This window comes from Gymnoscopelus braueri, assembly GCF_963280865.1.
Source record: "Gymnoscopelus braueri genome assembly, chromosome: 6".
Classification (NCBI taxonomy): domain Eukaryota; kingdom Metazoa; phylum Chordata; class Actinopteri; order Myctophiformes; family Myctophidae; genus Gymnoscopelus; species Gymnoscopelus braueri.
In genome coordinates, this window is record NC_137607.1 from 8,336,739 (window position 1) to 8,359,009 (window position 22,271).

Sequence of the window (22,271 nt, forward strand, 5' to 3'; positions counted from 1 at the left end):
AAATAACTCATCCCTCAAAAAAAATAACTCATCCCTCAAAAAAAAATAACTCATCCCTCAAAAAAAATAACTCATCCCTCAAAAAAAAAAACTCATCCCTCAAAAAAAAAAACTCATCCCTCAAAAAAAAAAACTCATCCCTCAAAAAAAATGTTATAGCCTATGTTTTTTTTTTTCCATACCAGAAAACATAAACCACCAGCTCTTAAAATAATGTACCTACCCTTAAAACAATCTACCTAGCTCTTAAAATAATGTACCTACCCTTAAAACAATCTACCTAGCTCTTAAAATAATGTAACCTACCCTTAAAACAATCTACCTAGTAATGTCCCCTAAGGGGCTCCGTAACGTACTGTAGTTAATGTGAGACAATATATCGGCTCAAACTAATCAGTAAACAGAATTAATTTCAGTCTTGACTGTACTCCTCTAGTCTCAACTATTCCAGATCATTCCATAGTCTCTGAATCCTACATAGAGTAGCTGCACCTCCTGAATGACGAGAACAGAAGTCATCTGTTCATCATTTCCACTCACAAAATGACATTTTAAAATACATTTATTATTATATATTTGAATTTACATTTCTGCTGAGCAGCAGTCATTTGCGTCGACTGGTAGTTGATTTACAGAAGGACAAATTTACGCGACTGCATATGCGAAGTGGAAGTGAAGGGAGGCTGGACATTCTTGGCATTTCCAGCGCTTCATTACACAGATTGTATGACGGAAGCATTAAAAAATGGTGTGAGCCAACAGTCTGTCTCGAGAGACTATAGGACTCATCCAGTCATGAAAAGTGTGCTCTTGTTTGTTCATGTGAGGCCACAAATGAAACAGTCTGTGCATTAACCACTTAAGACCTATTTTTTTTTTTAAATAGCCCCTCTACAAGCTCACAATGCATGTAGATCTGCTATTCTTTATATTTTTGAAAAAAGGTGTTTCTTTACTTTTTATGTACATTTTCTTTACCTATAATTACATGCCTAAAAAATGGTTGCCAGGTCGAACATGGTTAAATAAATGCAAATATGAAACATATTGTGATTTGGACAGTGTCATTATTTCAGTGTATTGTAGTAGAACTATGTCCAACACTACAGTACAGTTGAGTAAACATTCAGTTGTTCAAACATGGACTGAGGTGCTTTTCATATTTCATACTCGATGATTATGAAGAGAACACACCTCTATGGTCACTCTCACACATCCTGCTGTACAGGATTCTGTGTGTGTGTGTGTGTGTGTGTGACGTGTGACAAAGTGATATCAGATGTACTGTACTGAGCGTGTGTGTGTGCGTGTATTAGGATATGATTATTTCCTCGTCACCATGCCGGCAGCAATACGTCTCACCGTGCTTATGTGTGTGTTTTTAGCCGTTCTCTCTGAGGGTAAGACAAGATTTTATATTTAATAGTTTCTGTTTAAAGCATGTCAAACATTTGTTTTAACATTTGCCTAAACGGCGTGTTAAAAGTCGCGTGCAGCTGATGCAAAATTATGCAAATTAATGGAGAGCTCAGCTCGACAGCATAACCTGTTAGTGACGGCGTGGGAGGTTGATCCAAGAAACTCCAACAATATTTAGTATTGATTCTATGGGACAATTAGTTTATACCAGTGGTCTGTTCTCAAGCATCCTTGAGGGGCTTTCAGGTGGTCCCCAGCATAAATATAAATAGTGGAATCACTTGGATGTAGTGTAAGTAACTGTTAAATAGCTCTATATTTTGATAGTAATCATTGTTTACAGTAGCTCTTATAGCCCCCAATAACTCACATCTGGCCATCAAAGACCACATTTTTTATTGTGTAAAAAAGGCATATTTAGCCACCGGACAGAATTCCCCCGCCCACTGTAAAAAAGATCGCGAAAATTGCTAAAACTATAGAAAGCTGTAAATGAAAAGAAAATTACACTCATCTTTTATTTACTTTAATTACAAGCTAAAATATAAACCTTGGTTGTAAAAAAAACTAAGTTGTCCTGTAAGATGTAAGTCAATATTTGTTGTAGGAAGACATGATGAACCTGGCATGAACCTCATTGTTTGTCTGATGTGTCTGATTAACAATGTTCACACAACACGTGCACACACGCACACGCACGCACACACACACACACACACACACACACACACACACACACACACACACACACACACACACACACACACACACAGTTAACAACCTGTTCTGCCTGACTGGCCAAGATGTCTGGACCACAATAAGTTAATAGAACCTCATCATCCTGATAGACTGACGTGATGTACAGTTATTTATTTAATCCATATGAAATAATAAATGGTGCATTTATATAGCACCTTCATCCAAAGTGCTTTACAGTGTGCATTACATTCACCCATTCACAGACACATTTATTACACTGATGGCAGAGGAAACCATGCAAGGCGCCAACCTGCTCATCGGGAGCAGTTAGGGGTTCAGTGCCTTGCTCAAGGACACTTCCACATTAACGCAGGGAGATTTTGACATCACTGGTATTTGTTTTCACAATAACTCAAGTATCCTGGACAAGCATATCGTCGCTGTCGGGCAGAAACCTCTTATCTCCATATTTTAACTTTTTGTGTAGTTTTTTCTCGTAAATTCATTTCAATTCGTCATACAAAAGCATCAAAAGTAGCAGATCTACACGCTCCAAACGTGTCGCTTCGTGCCGCGTTCCGAGCTTGTAGATCTGCTACTTTTGCGATTTTTGAATTTGAATCCTGAAAAGGAACAGTTTTGAACATAATGAGGTTTGCACCCGACGGAGACGATATTTCACCAAAAATAATAAAGGGACTGGAAGTGTACCAGAAATGAATTTGTTCATTTTAAAGTTAACGTTCCAAAATATCCTCAGCGCTAGAACCCTGCAGCATTAGTTTTGGAATGGTACTCCCTTGTTTTTGTTTCAAACTGAGTTAGGGGACGAATTGCAGTTCTACCAGATCATAGACAGACCAGAGGTTTAGCCAAAAAAGACTACAAAGATGAACGAATGACCCAGTTTGAATGCAATGTTTGACACTTTGGATCTGTGTGCTCTAGGGCATTCACAGAATAGTCGAATATTCGAATATTCGAATATCAAACCGACTATTCGACTATCAAACCACTATTCGACTATTCGAAAAAAAAAAAAAAAGAAAAAAAAGGTTTTTTTTTTTTAAGATTTTTTTTTAAAGTGGCTTTTCTAGAGCAGACACGCAGCTGTGAGCTCTGGTGTGACGTCAACTCGCATTCCTTGAGTCGAGTCATCAATGCCATTAAAAAAAAAAAAAAAAAAAAAACATTTTTTTTAATTTTTATTTTTTTTTATTTTTTATAATCAAACCGAATATTCGACTATTCGAATACTTTTGGGTCGAATAATTCGAATACCATAAATCACTATTCGTTAATGCCCTAGTGTGCTCCTGTGCAGACACATCCACACCCACCACTCCAGTGGCGGCCTCCATCCTGACCACACTAACCACAGCGGGCAGCCATGACACCTCCAAAGTGTCCGCCACCGCTGCTGTCACCTCTGTAGAAACCAAGGCCTCCAGCCAGTCAGTGACTTCATCTTCCTCACCAACGCCAGGCCTTTCTCCTCCTGTCCACACAACACACACACGGCTCACTCGTAACGACACAGCAGGAACGACAGCAAACGCGTCCACTGTGACCCACAGCCCCGCGCTGACGCACCGACCCAATTGGACCTCCACTACTCAGGCAAGCACTGCAGGTTGTGTACCAATTATTATTTTTTAATGCGATATTCAATCACTTTCTATTCAGTATTTCTACAGGCATGGCTGGTTTTGCTGGGGCGATGGGGGGTTATTTTTAAGTCCAGTGGGGATATGTTTTTTTATCTCCGCTTCTGGTAAGATTTGGGAAATATAGATTGTCTGATACGTTCGCAATTTAACAATGAAATAAACAAATGTACAGTATGTTTACCACATTAAAGCTGCACTATGTAACTTTCCTCTTCTACCCCGGATTTGAACCCGGTTTCCTGCGCAAGTGCTGAGTTAATAGAGCCTGCCTGCTTGCTCAGGGGATAAATTCAATCTTGACCTTCAGGTCAGAATTCGTGTCAGATCCTGTGTCTAGGTGAGACATGACCTTTGACACGATCTAAATGTCTCAATAGAAGAGCAGGGAGACAAAATACAACCACCTCAAATGTATACGTTATATTGTATTAACATACTCTACCATACAGATTGGACAAAATGTTATTTTATTCATTAAAAAAAAGTTACATAGTGCCGCTTTAACCAAGGTGTCCCTATTTTGGGGAAATAAATAGCCTATCTATCTATGTGACGTGTTGAGAGGTTGTAGATCTGCTTTTTTGACAAATATTTGCCCTTGGAATAGGGACACCATGTTTCATCTAAGATCTTTCAATATTTCTATGGGTCTCTTGGTCTCACTGCTGTGGGCTTGACTGGTTTGAATTTCGTTTTTTTTGTTTTTCATGATCTTTCTGAATCCTAAAGGACTTTTCACATGGGACTCTGGATGAGAGTATTTGTTAAATACTTATAAATTGTAAATGATGGTAAATTGTAGGTAGGAAGGCAGGTGTAGCGACAGGCAGGCGCAATCCCATGAAACTGTTGCATTCATGTTGATCTCACGCAGGACTCCCTCTTTCTTTGGTGTGTACCCTAACCTTTAACCTCACAAAAACTATGCCTAACACGCCTAATATTAACCCTGACCCTAACCACTCAAACACTATGCCTAACCCTAACCTTAACCCTAACCACACAAACACTATGCCTAACCCTAACCTTAACCCTATAACCACACAAACACTATGCCTAACCCTAACCTTAACCCTAACCACACAAACACTATGCCTAACCCTAACCTTAACCCTATAACCACACAAACACTATGCCTAACCATAACCTTGATTGATTGATTTTGATTGAATACTTTATTTAGAAGATTTGCAGAGAAAAAAGCACATGGAAGTACAGTTTACAAAGCAAGGTCAGCTAAAATGGATCGCTCATAAAAGCCGCAATGGCTTGTTTCAAACGAGATCCCCACATACTCAATTCATGTAGGAATTAACCTTAACCTTAACATAACAGAAACTATGCCCAAACCTATACCTCAATACCATGCCCGCCTGGGGAAAAAGAGAGTCCGTAACTTACGTACACACCCACACCCACACCCACACCCACACACACATCAGGAGTTTATTAGTGTTTATTTGTCCCAGATGGATATTTAACTGAAGCAAGTCTGTTCAGCAACAAGAACTCAAAGTTCAATATCTCCTTTTCCAGATGGCATGATTGTAAAGTGACGGTTGAGGGGATGATCAGTGTCATTTTAGTATTGTGAGTAAGCGTGTGATATCATAGCTTTATCATTCATATCAGAAAGTGTGGGTGTGGGAACTGGGAAGGTCAGGGAATGATGTGTTACTTTCTACACAACGCATAGAAACATAATTATCGTCTCTGTCGGGCGGATACCTCATATGTGGCCCAAAACTGTGACTTTTCAGGATTAGAAAATAGCAGATCTACAAGCCCAAAAATGTGTTTCGAGCTTGTGGATCTGCTACTTTTGATGCTTTTGTGTGACGCTGTTAGTATGATCAAGTAGGGCATTAATTTGCCAAAGCAAAAAACACAAAACGTTAAAACATGGAGATAAGAGGTTTCTGCCCGACAGCAACGATAATCTGTTCACATGAGCGCAGTGTGACCCAAGCTGGCATAATGTGGCTCTCCGTGTGAAAAGGCCTTTTAAATCATTAAAACCGGGAAAGCATCCTGTGTCATTTTAGAGTTTAGCTATATATATGGCAACATACGTTTTTCTGAAAACTCTTAGGATTTTAAAGGGTGTTTCTTTTCTATTCTTTTTTTTTTTTAACACAAATCTTCTCTTCTGGGGGTCTCTGCTGGCACAAATACATAGCAATTTGGGGGTCCTTGGCATGAAAAGGTCTCAGGTCTTAATGGGTTGATACAGTAACACAGTGCTGAATACTGGAGGAAATGTTGGTAGGATTCCAAGGCCCCTGGCCCCGGGGCAGATACGCAGTTAGCTCACAGATGCCACGGGTTAGTGATTTATTTAGCAGATACTCGGGTATATTTGGGGTTTCAGAATGCATTATGCAGAATGTACATTACTTATTAAGAGAGGACAGATGACGTTTGTCAACTTCTTGTTGAGATGAGATGAATCCTATAACGTGTGTGTGTGTGTGTGTGTGTGTGTGTGTGTGTGTGTGTGTGTGTGTGTGTGCGTATGCGTGTGTGTGCGTGTGTGTGCGCGTGCGTGTGTGTGCGTGCGTGTGTGTGTGCGTGAGTGTGTGTGTGTGCGTGTGCGTGTGTGCGTGTGATGCAGGTGTTCAGCCCGCTGTGTTCAACGCGGGGCTGATAACCGTGCTGTGTATCTTCTTCATCGTGCTGGCTCTGGGTCTGGTGGTCTGCGTCATAAAGACCGCTCGATCCCGCAGGAACAGCTTTGAACGGCTCGAAGACGTGCCAATGGTGAGACGTGTGTTCCTGTTGTTGAGACACATGATACTTATATTAATAGTACTAATATGAATTATGACTAATATTTCTGCTCAGCTCCTCCTCGGCTGTGGAATGCCCTCCCTCACCATCTGAGAGCAGAGGTGACTCTGTTAAAATGGGACTAAAAAGCTTTCTTTTTAACAAGGCATCTGCCTAGATAGACTTATTGATGCCTTTTTGTGTCTTTAAACTTGAAACTTTTTCTTAGCTGGGTATAGTTTATCTGAACCATTGATCTGAATTGTTTTCATTTATGTTTTATCTATTTTCTTATGCCATGTAGCAATTTGAGAATTGTATAAAATATAAAGTGTGTTACAAATAAAATGTATTATTATTATTAATATTATAATAATATTACTAATACTAACTACATTTTGATGCCAATACTTTTGTACTTTTACTCATGTAAATTTTCAATTTTGGACTTTTACTTGTAAGAGAGTATTTTTATATTGCAGTATTGGTACTTTTACTTAAGTAAAGAATTTGAGTACTTTTTCCACCACTGAAAATAGCCAATCTACAAGCTCACAGCGTGTCACGTCGTGACACAAATAACATCTCTACGGAATCAATCAAATACATTCACGATAAATGATTTAAACGCCTGGTTGTTTTCTTTTGAATCTTTTTCAGGACAAAGTGAGTGAAGAGTCTCCGATCACCCACTACTCTAAATGAGAAGGAAGGATTCAGCACAAAGCTACACCACACCAGAGCTGATGGTTGGACCTGTGTGTGTGTGTGTGTGTGTGTGTGTGTGTGTGTGTGTGTGTGTGTGTGTGTTTGTTGGTTTGATTGTGTTGTTCAGGGGCCAGTTGCACCACCTCACACTAAAGTTCAAACTTAGCCTAGTTATAGCTTAAACGGCCTTTAAAAAGCCATTTAACCCATTTAGCCGGGAAAGTATCTGTGTCATTTTTAGATTTATTTGGCTATTCAAAAATAGCAGATATACAAGCTCATGCTATGAGCTTGTAGATCTGCTATTTTTTGTTTTTCTATGTGAAAATGTGTGCAGATCTTTAAATATATATATATATTTTTTAAATATATATTCAAAGATTTGCACTCACTTTCACGATTAAAAAAAAAAATGCAGATCTACAAGCTCATAGTGCGGCACCAAGTGCCGCGCTATGAGCTTGTAGATCTGCTATTTTTGAATAGCCAAAGAAATCTAAAAATAACTTTCCCGGATTGAATGTATGTAAGCTATAACTAGGCTAACTTTGAACTTAGTGTGAGCTGGTGCAACTGGCCCCTGGGGTTTATATTAGTCAAGATGACTGAAGGGATTGTGTTGAAACATTAGACACTCTACTGTCCAACACCTTCTTACTGTAATGATACAACAACAAACCTTGTTTTTCCTCTCTAGCGCTCTACTTGCACATTGAACTGTAACATTAAAACCACTCAAAGCGGCATTATGTAACTTTTTTAATGAATTAAAGGTAATTTTGTCCAATCTGTATGGAAGAGTATGTTAATAAAATATAACTTATACAATTGGGGTGATTGTATTTTGTCTCCCTGCTCTTCTCTATTGAGACATTTAGATCGTGTCGCCTAGACCTGAGGATCTGACACAAATGTTGTCAATTTATCCCCTGAGCAAGCAGGCAGGCTCTATTAGCTCAATGGTAAAAATGTCAGGAAACCGGGTTCAAATCCGGGGTAGAAGAGGAACGTTACATAGAGCAGCTTTAAAGTCATACTTTGTAACATTCATTGTTGTAGTCAATTGGCAACATTACAGCGTCTGTCTAATCGTTGTTAGAACTGCGATTCCCAGAATTCAGTTAGAAACAAAACCATGGAAGTGTTACTGCTCCCAAACAAATGCTGCAGGGTGTATAGAGAGGTTGCAAAAAAACACACTTATCTGGAAATATCACACTGAAAGATTATATCAAAAAGAACTTTCATTCATTGAAAAAGCTACACAGTATGACTTTAAGCCCTATGTTATACTTTGTCGTACGATGGTGACACGTGGCAAATTATCACGTGGCAAAATTATCACGTGGCAGAAGCCCAAAATATGGACACCAGTGTAAAGTGGTTAGTTTATACTACGATGTAAAAGTTCCCCAATTCCTTGCAAACACTTTAAATGTGATGTTTGCTCTCATACATAATGCAATTGCCATGAATGCAGAATTAAACAAGCATTCAAAGTGAGAGCTGGAGCCCAAGTCTGTGATTGCAAGATGAATGAATTCTCCTTTTGGTTTATCGTAGCCTAACATACTGTAAGTCTACGTATGTAGTATTTATCCAACTAGTTAGATATTCTAAAATACCATACTGTTGAACACTTGTTTATAGTTTTGATAACTATATTTTTGAATATGACTAGATGGATTACAGAAATGTGTGAAAAAAATTAAAATCCCCAAAGTCTGTTTCTACTGCAGTGATTATGTTTTACTTGACATATTCTCAGGAGCAATTTCTGAGGGACACACAAATGTAGCAGAACTTTGTGTTCTGACAAATGCTATGATGTCTTTTCTTTCCTTTTTGTCTGCCATGCTCTACACACAGTATGTGGCTGGCTAGCCAGCCAGACACACACACCCACACACACCCCCCCAGACACACACACACACACACACACACACACACACACACACACACACACACACACACACACACACACACACACACACACACACACACACACACACACACACACACACACACACACACACCCCACAATACCCTCTATTAATTACCCGTTTCTTTACTCAGCACAACCCGCTTTCATTGCGTTTTATTAATATTATTCAAGTGACATGGCTACATATGTTTATGCCCCACCCCCCCCTCCTTGTCTTGACGTAAGTACCAAATAAGTACTCATAGTTTCTAATAATTCAAATCAAATGCAACATTCCAATGGTAATACCAAATCACAAGGTCCCACAACTGCTCTGTTTTAACTGTGACCTTTCACCTCTGTTCTTGCCTACGTGTAGCTGTGGGTGAGCCGGTTGTGACTCACAGGCTGTTATGAGCTTTCTGTTCTCTGTCTGTCTTTGTCTGTCTGTCCCACACATTTTTATGGGTTAAGCATATTAATATACATTTTTTTTGTTTTGTTTTGTTTCTTTTTTTACCTGTCGCTCCCTCTACAACAGTGTGCTACGTACACACCCTGCGACACTTCATATAGGCTGGCCACCACAGCTCTGGTCACACACCCGAATATATGTCTGACATCACATGCCCATATGTGGAGATTAGGTTTGGTTTAGGCATAGGTTTATTTGTGATTTTTATGGTTCACCTAAAAGCAAAATTGTAACTTTACCAGATTAAAAAAACTATTTAAAAATCAACCATAGAGCTCAAATAAAAACATAAATCTGATCAGATTTTAAAAAGTTTAAACATGTCAGCGAGAAGTACAATTCGGAGGTACTTTTTCTTTACTGGAGTATTTCCAATTGTCTAGACTTTTTACTTCTACTCCACTATATCTCAGAGTCAAATGTTTGCAGATATAAATTATTACATTATAAAACATACATTAGCCACTTTAGCCCTATTTTATACCTAGGCTATTTGAAAATAGCCGATCCGCAAGCTCACAACGCGTCACGATGCAATGCGTTGTGAGCTTGTAGATCTGCTATTTTCAAACATTTTAACACTTTTACTTGTGGTACTTTAAGTACATTTTGATACCAATACTTTTGTACTTTAACTCAAGTCAATTTTGTATTCCGGACCTTTACTTGTAACAAGAGTATTTCTACGTTGCAGTATTGCAGTACAAACATTAGAGTACTTTTTCCACCACTGTCCTGCAGATGTGGCAGTGAGACACACCAATGGTCTTCTCTGATGATCCCACTATCCTGTTAAGAAGCACGTACCCCTTCAGCAGTGATGAATATGTGGCATTGATAATATGGAGCACATAATCTGTGTTGTTATAGCCCCTCCCCCCCCCCCCCCACGCACACACACACACACACACACACACACACACACACACACACACACACACACACACACACACACACACACACACACGCGCGCGCGCGCGCACACACACACACACACACACACACTGACTGGTGTATATTCCCTGCACATCGTTCGTCTTTCTCCAGCATTCACTGCTAGATAAGACCTGCAGATAACCTGCAGACCAGATAACTTCAGCCATGTGTCTGTCTGTGCGTGTCTGTGCATGTGTGTGTGCCCTTTTCATGCACTCTGGAGTTATTTGTATTTTCTTTTCTTCTTTTTTTTGGATTATGTTCATTTGAAGTATTCTTTGTCTTTTTAACTGTGTCCAAAATAAACAACCAAAAATACAAACAATACAAAAATAGGCTACTGATAAAGACACTAAGTCAGTGACTTAGTGTCTTTATCAGTAGACCTAAAGTCAGCAAACAGCTCATAAGTCATTCTCTGTTTCTGTCTGTCTGTCTGTCTGTCTGTCTGTCTGTCTGTCTGTCTGTCTGTCTGTCTGTCTGTCTGTCTGTCTGTCTGTCTGTCTGTCTGTCTGTCTGTCTGTCTGTCTGTCTGTCTGTCTGTCTGTCTGTCTGTCTGTCTGTCTGTCTGTCTGTCTGTCTGTCTGTCTGTCCGTCCGTCCGTCCGTCCGTCCGTCCGTCCGTCCGTCCGTCCGTCCGTCCGTCCGTCCGTCCGTCCGTCCGTCCGTCCGTCCGTCCGTCCGTCTGTCTGTCTGTCTATTGAAAATAGCCGATCTACAAGCTCACAATGCTTTGTGATGCAACACGATGTGAGCTTGTAGATCAGCTATTTTCAAAAGAAAACTTGTGAAATGGAACATTCTGCGTAATGAGTACTTTTACTTTTGGTTTAAGTTAATTTTGGTGCCAATACTTTTGCACTATTACTCAAGTACTGCACATTTTGAATACTGGACTTTTACTTGTAACAAAATATTCTACAGGTATATTGATACGTGTTTAGAGCTGTTTAAAGACAAACATTTATACAACTCAAAGTTGCATCCATTTTGGTATATTTTCAATATTTGATTTTAGAGTTTAAAAAAAATATTCTTATTCATCATCATCATCATCATCATTAGTATTATTGTTATTGTTATTAATAATAATAATAATAATATAATATAATATAATATAATATAATATAATATAATATAATATAATATAATATAATATAATATAATATAATATTATATTATATTATATCATATTATTTTACATTATTTATCCAAGGGATCATGCTACCTTTATTAATAAAGAAATTAAAAAAGCCATGTACGGTAATCTGTATTCAGTGAAACTGAAAAAGAAGCTGAATGTGTTCCTGAGAGATTAGTAAGTGTCTGGCTCCATTCCACACAGCAGACCCCACCCTGACTCATGTGGCTCCAGCTCCGTCATGTTTTCATTGCTGCACTGCGTTTACTACGGCTGTCAAAACCTATGAATGAACAGAGCCCGGTTGCCTAACAACGAACAACAACAGCCAGCCAATCACAGAGCGAGCCGTCTCCCGCCGGGCGATGGGGAAATGAGTGGATACGTTTCAGTCCTGTAAAGTAAAAGTACATTTACTCAAGTACTGCACTTATTCTACTAAAGAACAATTTTGAGGAATTTTTACTTTACTGGAGTATTTCCAATTTTCAGTACTTTTACTTCTACTCCATTACATCTCAGAGGCAAATATTGTACTTTTACTCCACTACAATTATTTGAAAACTTTAGTTACTAGTTATAGTTTAACATTGTGGTTTTTGATTATTATTACAAAACATACATTACCCAATTCAGCCCTATACTTTTCGGCCATTTGAAAATAGCCAATCTACAAGCTCATTGCTATTTCCAAAAGATTTTATTACATTTTATACATTTATACCCATTATGCAGGGATATTCTGCATAATATTCTGCATAATGAGTACAAATACGTTTGTACTTTTTGTCAAGTAAATTTAGAATTCCAGACTTTGACTTGTAACAGAGTGTTTCTACATTGCAGTATAGATACTTTTACTAAAGAAATCGAGTACTTTTCCCGACCACTGCAGAGCGAGCGTCCCGCCGGGCGATGGGAAAATGAGTGCCAGCGTTGTGTTTCCATTGAAACGTTTCCTGGGCACGTGACCACCCGCCGTCGCTGTGACGTCATGCTCCTCCTCTCGCTCGCGCTCCTCCTCACAGACTGAAGTCTAAAGTAATAAAAGTTTAGTGTAATAAAATGAGGAGTTATTATATTTACTCACACTTTATGACAACTGTGGACAACACCAACAACTTCACCTCGAGGAGGCTTTCTGCGTATTTTGGAGGTGAGTAAAGAAAACAACAACAATAACAAACTTTTCTCTCCGTTTGATGAATAATTGCAGGACATTCAATCAAACTTTGTAGCCGCTTTACGGCTTTTATTTTTAAAGGACGACAATAGCAGATCTACAAGCTCACAACGCGTCGCTTCGTGACGCGTTGTGAGCTTGTAGGTCTGCTATTTTCGGTGTTTAAAAATAAAAGTTTGACCATTTTGAGACATATTTCGCCTATAATGCCCTGGCAACCACATTTGAGTCTAAAATGGACTAAAATGTGGTTGCCAGGTTGGAAGTGGTTAAATAAAGCAGCATAAATCAGCATGTTAATTAAAAATAAATATATATTTAATTTAACAACAAAATAGCCCGACAAAAACTTTGTTTGTTGTAGTTTTGTTTTTTTCTTTCCAATAAGCAGCTGTCATGTGAGTTATTAAATGCAGTGGTGTAGTAAAGTACATTTACTCAAGTACGTACTTGAGTAAATGTACTTACTACACCACTAAAGAAGTAAAGTAAAGTAAGAAGTAAAAGTACTGGAAATAGTACTTAAGTACAGTACTGTACTTAAGTAATATTTCCAGTACTTTTACTTCTACTCCACGCATATCAGAGAATATTGTGTTTGACTCCACTACAGTTATTTGAAAACTTTAGTTACTTTGATTTTGATTATTATTACAAAACATACATTAACCACTTCAGCCTTTCGGCCATTTGAAAATAGCAGATCTACAATGCATCGCAATGCAACACATTGTGAGCTTGTAGATCTGCTATTTTCAAATGATTGTTTTTTATACATTTGAAAACTTGTGAAAGGGGACATTCTGCATAATGAGTAGGCTACTTTCTACTTTTGGTAGTACATTTTTATACTAATACTTTTGCACTTTTACTCGAGTAAATTGTGCTTGTAAGTGTAACAGAGTATTTCTACATAGCAGTATTGATACTTTTACTTTAGTAAAAAATGTGAGCACTTTTTCCACCACTGATGAAATGAAAGTGTCACTTTTTATTGTTACAGTTTTTCACTTCACTTTTCAGTGTGACCTGACATTATGTAGTGTGTAGTCAGTGGTGGGAAAAGTACTCCAATTCTTTACTTGAGTAAAAGTACCAATACTGCAATATAGAAATACTTACTTGAGGAAAAGTACAAAATATTGGTATCAAAATGCACTTAAAGTACCAAAAGTAAAAGTACTACATATTTGAAAATAGCAGATCTACAAGCTCACAACGCGTCGCGATGCGACGCGTTGTGAGCTTGTAGATCGGCTATTTTCAAACGGCTATGTATAAAATAGGGCTAAAGTGGTTAATGTAGGTTTTATAATATCATAGTTTATATCTGAAAAGTAACTAGTAACTAAAGTAAATGTAGTGGAGTAAAAGTACAATATTTGCCTCTGAGATGTAGTGGAGTAGAAGTAAAAGTATTGGGAATTGGACTCAAGTAAAGTACAAATACCTCAAAATTGTACTTAAGTACAGTACTTAAGTAAATGTACTTTGTTACTTTCCACCACTGCCTGACATGATGTAGTGTGTAGTAGATCTGCAGGCTCACTGTCTGTCTGTCTGTCTGCTGACAGACAACTCTTGTGTTGTTTTAGTGGCAGAGCATAAAACCGTGGCCTTATGATTTATTTTTATAGAAATGTTGTTGTTTTAGATCAGTGGTCCTCATAGTGGGGTCCGGGGACCCCCATCGAAGTCAGTTTAACCATTTTAACCCAGTACATACAACAGCTATTTTTATTTATATTCCCCCCCCCCACAATTTGGCCTATTTTGAAACATTTCAGCAACACAAATCTTGTATGGGGATTCATCAGTGGTGGAAAAAGTACTCAAATGTTTTACTTAAGTAAAAGTATCAATTCTGCAATGTGGATATACTCTGTTACAAGTAAAAGTCCGGAATTAAAAATGTACTTGAGTAAAAGTACAAAAGTATTAGTATCAAAATGTACTTAAAGGACCAAAAGTAAAAGTACTAAAACGTTTGAAAATAGCAGATCTACAAGCTCACAACTGTGACACGTTGTGAACTTGTAGATCTGATATTTTCAAATAGTAGGTATAAAATAAGGCGGATAGTGGAGTAGAAGTAAAAGTACTGAAAATTGGAAATACTCCAGTAAAGTAAAAGTACTGAAAATGTGTACTTAAGTGCACTACTTGAGTAAATGTACTTAGTTACTTTACACCACTGGGACTGTGGAAAAATACATATTAATTTGGGGGTCTTCGATATGAAAAAGTTTGAGAGGCACTGTTGTGTCTCGTTTTAGTGGCAGTGCAGAACACGGTGGCTTTATGACTTCTTTCTTTGTATAGAAATGTGTTGTTTTAGGTGAGTTGGAACGAATACAGGAGAACTGGGCACTTGTAGGCTACTAAGTGGGGCCTTTATGGCAGGTAGGCTATCTTTGCATGCCATAGATAGGACCAGTTCTTCAAGGTGGTGGTTACTGTTACATCATAATGTACATACAGTAAGAGTCTAATGTGATGTAATGAGCCTCATTTGGCTCCTCGGGCATTGTAGCAGCATTAGTAGTACTTCTCAGAAAAACAAAAGCAAAACCAGTTCTCTCAAATGCCTAGTCCTCCATTTCTCATATGGCATGATTGGAACGGTTCCCTGGGGCCCACTGAAGTCTACTTTGCATATAGTCCAGACCAGACCAGGCATGAGCAGTGTTGCCAGATTTTGTTTTGCGAGAGGAACAAGCAACCAAAGGCCTATGGGAAAACAAGCCCAAAATAAGCGAGCAGGTCTTTCAAACTTTATTGTCTAACGTTGTTTTAGAGCAGTGGTTCTCAAACATTTTCATGTCAAGGACCACCGAATTAATGTGTTTTGCCAAGAACCCCCATCTGAAAATATTTTGTGCCAAATCCTTTGAAAATAGCAGATCTACAAGCTCACAATGCGTCGCGACGCATTGTGAGCTTGTAGATCGGCTATTTTCAAATGGCCGAAATGTATATATAGGGCTGAAGTGGTTAATGCATGTTTTGTACTAATAATCCAAATCTACAAAGTAACTAGTAACTAAAGTTTTTAGTGGAGTAAAAAGTACAATATTTGCCTCTGAGATGTAGTGGAGTAGAACATGTAAAATACTCCAGTAAAGTAGAAAATCCTCAGATTCCTGTACTTAAGTACAGTACTTGAGTACATGTACTTCGTTACTTTACTCACTGGTCATGATGAGTAGCTTTTATAATTTCAATGGAAATGACATCAGACGCCGCTGTTGGGCTTTGAAGCGAGACAGAAACATGACTATAATAAGAAGCATTTCACCACCAAACATAAACACACTCTAAAACGGGGTCCGAGTTGAATTTCCTGCCGCTGGCTTTATGAATAATAATATCTGTAGCTTTACAGGAAATTAAACTGGGACCCCCAAGCTGTTCCCAATAACAACGCAATTCCACTGACGGGGCGCATGCTAATATGGAATGTGTGCGTCTGTCTGTCTGAAAAATATTTGTGCACATTCCCTCTCCTCCTTTATCTGCCATTTCCTTCCGTCGAATCTGTTTCCTTTTTATGCTCACACACACACACACACACACACACACACACACACACACACACACACACACACACACACACACACACACACACACACACACACACACACACACACACACACACACTCAATTGTTTTTAGTGCAGGCCCCCAGCCCAGGGCTGTTTACAAGACTAAAACAATACAGTTGACAATGTGTTTCATTCATGTGTAAGCAGTGGTGGAAAAAGTGAACTTCAGTTAAAGTATCAATACTGCAAGGTAAAAATACTCTGTCACAAGTAAAAGTAAGTCCGGAATTCTAAACCTACTTGAGTAAAAGTACAAAAGTAGTATTGGCGTCAAAATGCACTTAAAGTACCAAAAAGTAAAAGTGCTCATTATGCAGGATGTCCCATTTCAAGTTTTCAAAAATGTATAAACATCTTTTGACAATATAGCAGATCTACAAGTGGTCAGTGTGGTTCTCAAACGTTTTCATGTCAAGGACCCCCAAAAATATATTTGGGGGTCCACGGACCCCCATTTCAAAATATTTAGTTCCAGGGACCCCAATGAAACAAAGATTGGAGTTAAAAATGTTAGCTTTTAAAGATATATATATACTGTATATTCAAAGATTTGCACACATTTTTCACGATTCTTTCAAAAATAGCAGATCTACAAGCTCATAGCGCGGCACCGAGTGCCGCGCTATGAGCTTGTATATCTGCTGTTTTTGAATAGCCAAATAGATCTTAAAATGACACAGATGCGTTCCCGGTCTTAATGGGTTAAACCATGTTCTTCGTTTGGCAACAGAAATTGACAGTCTCTCATTTTAATAGCATAATGTACTGTCTGGCTATAATGTTTGGTGACATGAAATCTAAAGTCATGTCAATTCAAATGTTCACTGTTGACATTTTAAAAACACAAGAAGTAGGCTAGTGACTGTTTGTCTATTGCAGTGTTTCACAAAGTGGGGTCCAGGGACCCTCAGGCTCAGGGGTCCTCGTCAGGGTTCCAAATGGACCCTTTACAGGTCTGTAACTCTGAGAGTGTACAAATGACATTTGTACACTCTCAGAGTTTGAGGAACACTGGCCCAGCAGTGGTTCCCAACTTGTGGACTGTGAGGATATTGCAAGTTCATTCAACCTTTTATTTAAGATTCTCGGAGAGATCATTGAGGGAGACCCTCATTTACATACACACACATATATATATGACATAAGAACAACAAGAAAAACGATAATGTTGACGACAAACAGTTAAAACAGTGGCATACAGGTAATGCACGGTTAATATACATTTCTAAAATGGCCAATAGATGCTAGCTAGGGTATTCAATTTCAGCTCTTGTTGCAAGAGGTTCCAAGAATCAGGTGCCAAAAAGAGCCAAAAAGTTGCAAAAATAATTGGCAAAACACTTAAGATTGTATTGATAATGTAACAGTAATATTAAAAAGGTAAACACTTTTACTTTTTCAATACAGATAAATACAACGATTAGATTTATTACAGCATTCAATTGTACTGTTGGAGAGATTGAAACCTATGTATGATCTGAATAGTCATTCTAATACATTTGGGACATTCTGCACAATGAGTACTTTTACTTTTGGTACTTTAGGTACATTTTGATGCCAATACCTTTGTACTTTTACTCAACTACATTTTGAATTCCGGACTTTCACTTGTTTTACTTATTTCTTTATTGCAGTATTGATACTTTTACTTAAGTAAAAAATGTGAGTACTTTTTCCACCACTGACTGTTGTCAGTGGTGGAAAAAGTACTGTAGGTGGAGAGATTGAAACCTATGTATGATCTGAATAGTTATTCTAATACATTCTCTCAATGGTTTACAGCTGCTGACATTATAGTGACATTAACCGCTTCTAATCTGGTGTCTCTATGGTGTGCATGTCAGAGGCAGAATTCTCCAAATAATTGTGAAAATAACTGAGCTACAAGCTCACCCATTATCCCTAAACTTCTTTGCCATTTTTTTAAAAACTATTTTTACAACAAACATTTTCAAATAGCCAATCCACAAGCTCACAAAGTGTCGATGTAGATCGGCTAGTTGAACTATTTGAAAATGTTTTTAAAAATAGTAAAAAATGGCAAAGAAGTTTTGGCGACAATATAGGGCCCCAAATCTAATCTGGAGGTTGCTGGGTCTGTAACTCTCTATGTTTATTGCTGTGCTGTCTACTCTTGATACATAACCCAGGGGTTGACACTAAGGTCTCAGAGGCACTTGCCCGTCGGGCAAGTACAGGTCATGTTCTACTTGACCAAAGGTCATGCCCACTTGCCTGAAAAGTAAATCGTCCATTATAAAATGATAGGTAAACTTTGAATTACCGTTCAATTTAATACTTATTTTTTTTACTTTCTGGGGCTGTTCGATAAAAAAATTTCATATAATTTTTTATGCCAAACCTACATAGCTATGAAAATGACTGTGGGCTCACACTTGTTATTTTATATTTTTAAGTGTAGCGACAGTGAAAACAACAGCTCTTATTTTACATTCCACAGATCAGAAGACAGAGCTCTGGCCACGTTCAGGTGTTTAGACAGAAATATCTTGTTGTGTTTATAGACGGCTGCGTCCCCTCTCAAACGAGCACTTGCCCGGTCGGGCAACCTGAAAGCAAACTCCACCTTGCCCGCAAGTTTTATTTACCTGCCAGGGGCAGGTGGGCAACCCTTTGTGTCAATGCCTGTCATAACCTATATGGTTCATTTTACGGCTTACAGTACATATCGTCTGTTGGGTGGAAACCAAAACTGTTACTTTTCAGGATTCAAATTCAAAAACGGCAAAAGTAGCAGATCTACAAGCTCAAAACGCATCGCTTTGCACCGCGTTTCAAGTTTGTAGATCTGCTACTTTTGATTGCTTTTGTGTGTTTGTTCTGCACCACAGCAACGACATACATTTGCATGTCCAACTCCTTATACATTAAGACATATTAATTACACTTCAGTTAATATCATGAACAGAGAAAAATCTCTCCTCTAAAAGTACCATGTGTGTCCACTAGATGGAAGTGTAGGACAGTGTTAAAACACCTTCACTTATCAAACAGAATAACAAGATGTAATCTGAGTTTGTTTGATCAGTAAATATTTGCGGTGGCAATGCCCAGATATGCTTTATGTTCATCTGAGTGACGAACAGCGTTTGTCTTGTCACCATCTGAGGCCTTTATCAGTGTGGTGTGACTGGAGGAGGTCAACCAGGACACACTGACACGTTTTACATTTTTACACACACACTTGTATTCAAAGAGAAGTCTCAACATGAACAAAAAGGGCATAGATGTGTTTAGGCATGTCTGCCCCATTTTGTTATTTATTCTATTATCATAGGAGAGTGTAGATGTGTGTGTGTGTGTGTGTGTGTGTGTGTGTGTGTGTGTGTGTGTGTGTGTGTGTGTGTGTGTGTGTGTGTGTGTGTGTGTGTGTGTGTGTGTGTGTGTGGGGTACTATTTTCAGTACTTCTACTCCACTACATCTCAGAGGCAAATATTGTACTTTTACTCCACTACAACTACTTGAAAACTTTAGTTACTAGTTACTTTGCAGATATAAACATACAGACATACATTAACCACTTTAGCCCTATTTTATACCTAGGCTATTTGAAAATAGCAGATCTACAGGCGTCTGTGAGCTTGTAGATCTGCTATTTTCAAACATTTTAGTACTTTTACTTTTGGTGCTTTAAGTATATTTTGATGCCAATACTTTTGTACTTTTACTCAAGTAACATTTTGAACACAGACTTTTTCCTGTGTGTGTGTGTGTGTGCATGTGTGTGTGTGTGTGTGTGTGTGTGTGTGTGTGTGTGTGCATGAGTGCGTGTGTGTGTGCATGAGTGCATGCGTATGTTTGTAAGAGAGACCGCATGTAATTGAATCAGAGCTTCAACCGTCAGCTGAATGCATTGATTTATTGATTGATTTTATTTAGTGATAAAAAGAGCACATTAGCACTTCATACAGAGTCAAGTAGCATCACAGAGGATGAAAGAAACACACAATAAAGCCCAAGGGGTCATTTTCATTGTGGTCAAAACAAAAAACATAAAAGTACAACAACAATAAACAATTGTGGCTTATCCCATCGAAAAAGATTACGCATTGATTTTTGTACAGTTAGCATATTGTGACTACAGGAGAAATTGAATCCCTATTCTCCCTATTCCTCTGTACGTCTTACTTAAGACTTGTTAGAGCTTTTTCAGCCAATTCATTTCTATTCTCTACACGTACTATGTCTTGTGAAATGTGATATATAACCATATGCCATTATAAACTGTATACTACAAGCCACTACAAATTCTCCAGTTCTAGGCAACACAGAAGGGGGGGGGGGGGGGGGCTTTGTTCTTATTTCCACACAACAGCTCTGAGGTGCATTCATGACATAGTTCAAATGTTGTCAATGAGTGGTATTCCCCTTTAACTGCCAGCGGGAGTATCTGAGTACATGAGTGTTTAGTGATTGACGTGGTTGTTGTATTGTTAGGAGGACCTTTTTATCAGCTGAGAGGGTTGTCATGAGGCTGCTCTTATCAGGGCTATAGGAGCTGGAGGAGAAGTGCGTCATAACCCGATGGAGACATCAAAAGACCACTAACCGATCCGACGCGTGTAATATAGGTCAAATGCTGCTGTTAGGCAAAAGGCAGAGTCAATCATTCTGAGACTCCTGTATCATTACAACCGCTTTATTGTCTGCATGTATGTTAATGTCCCTGTTATTAACCCATGAAGACTGGAAACGCATCTGTGTCATTTTTTGATTTGAGCTAAAAAATAAAAGCATTATTTTACACTTTGGCTATTCAAAAATAGCAGATATACAAGTGCTATGAGCTTGTAGAGCTGCTATTTTTTTTTGAAAAATGTGTGCAGATCTGTGAATATAATTTTAAAGCGAACATTTTTAACTCAAATCTTTGCTTCTGGGGCGGGGGGGGCGGTCCCTGGAACAAAATATTTTGAGATGGGGGGTCCGCGGCCAAATACATATCATTTTTGGGGTCCTTCACAATTATGAAGGTTTGATAACCACTGATATAGCAACATACGTTTTTTAGAAAACTGTTGGGATTTAACATTAACGTTTGTAGAATCGGCTGCAGGTCTTAATATATTATAGGTTAATGCAGTGATTCTCTTCCCCCAAATGAATATGTATTTTGACGCAGACCCCCATCCGAAAATAAATAAATAAGGCTTTGTGCCTGGGACCCCCATACAAGATATGTGTTGTTAAAATGTTTAAAAAATATTCCAAATTTGTCCATTTCTTTTTTTTAAACATCGTTTTGAAAATAGCAGATGTGCAATAGCAGATTGTGAGCTTGTAGATCGGCTATTTCAAAATGTACAGTATATGGGTTTAAAGTGGTCAAACTGATTTTAATCCTATATTAACTAATTTAGCTGGGGACCTCCTGGAACACCCCTAAAGGACCCCTAGGGGTCCCAGGAGCGATTTTTGAGACCCATATGTGTTCATACACCTGATTTTGGTGCCTATAAAGCAGTGGGACACTGCATGCCACCACGTTCTGTTGGCTGTGGAAATGCGGTGCGCCATCGCAATCTGTGTGCTGCTGTGGAGTGGAGAGGCCTCTGTAGGTCTGCAGATTGTCATATTGGTTTTACTTTTATGGGCACATGACTCCTTTGGCTGGCTCCTCCATATCTACATGCATATTATGTGTAGAAACCAAATCCAGTTTGGCCTGCGTTGACAATATACATTACAGATTCTGATCCCGAGAGTTAGAAGGGAATTTGGT

The 22,271-nt window shown here is 38.5% G+C and overlaps 1 protein-coding gene across 2 annotated transcripts; it reads left to right on the forward strand.

Annotated features, from left to right (window-relative positions):
• The first annotated feature begins 1,298 nt into the window (after positions 1 to 1,298).
• On the forward strand, positions 1,299 to 8,354 carry cist1 (colon, intestine and stomach enriched 1). Of its 2 annotated transcripts, XR_013933293.1 has the most exons (6): positions 1,299 to 1,400; positions 3,443 to 3,751; positions 6,403 to 6,548; positions 7,218 to 7,315; positions 7,359 to 7,389; positions 7,846 to 8,314. XR_013933293.1 is itself a non-coding variant. In XM_080430952.1 (4 exons), the coding sequence occupies exons 1-4, from the start codon at positions 1,340 to 1,342 to the stop codon at positions 7,260 to 7,262; spliced, it is 561 nt and encodes a 186-aa protein (XP_080287078.1). In that variant the 5' UTR covers positions 1,299 to 1,339; the 3' UTR covers positions 7,263 to 8,354. The 2 variants fall into 2 exon arrangements, 1 of the variants encoding a protein (XP_080287078.1); XM_080430952.1 differs by having other exon boundaries at positions 7,218 to 8,354.
• The last annotated feature ends 13,917 nt before the right edge of the window (positions 8,355 to 22,271 follow it).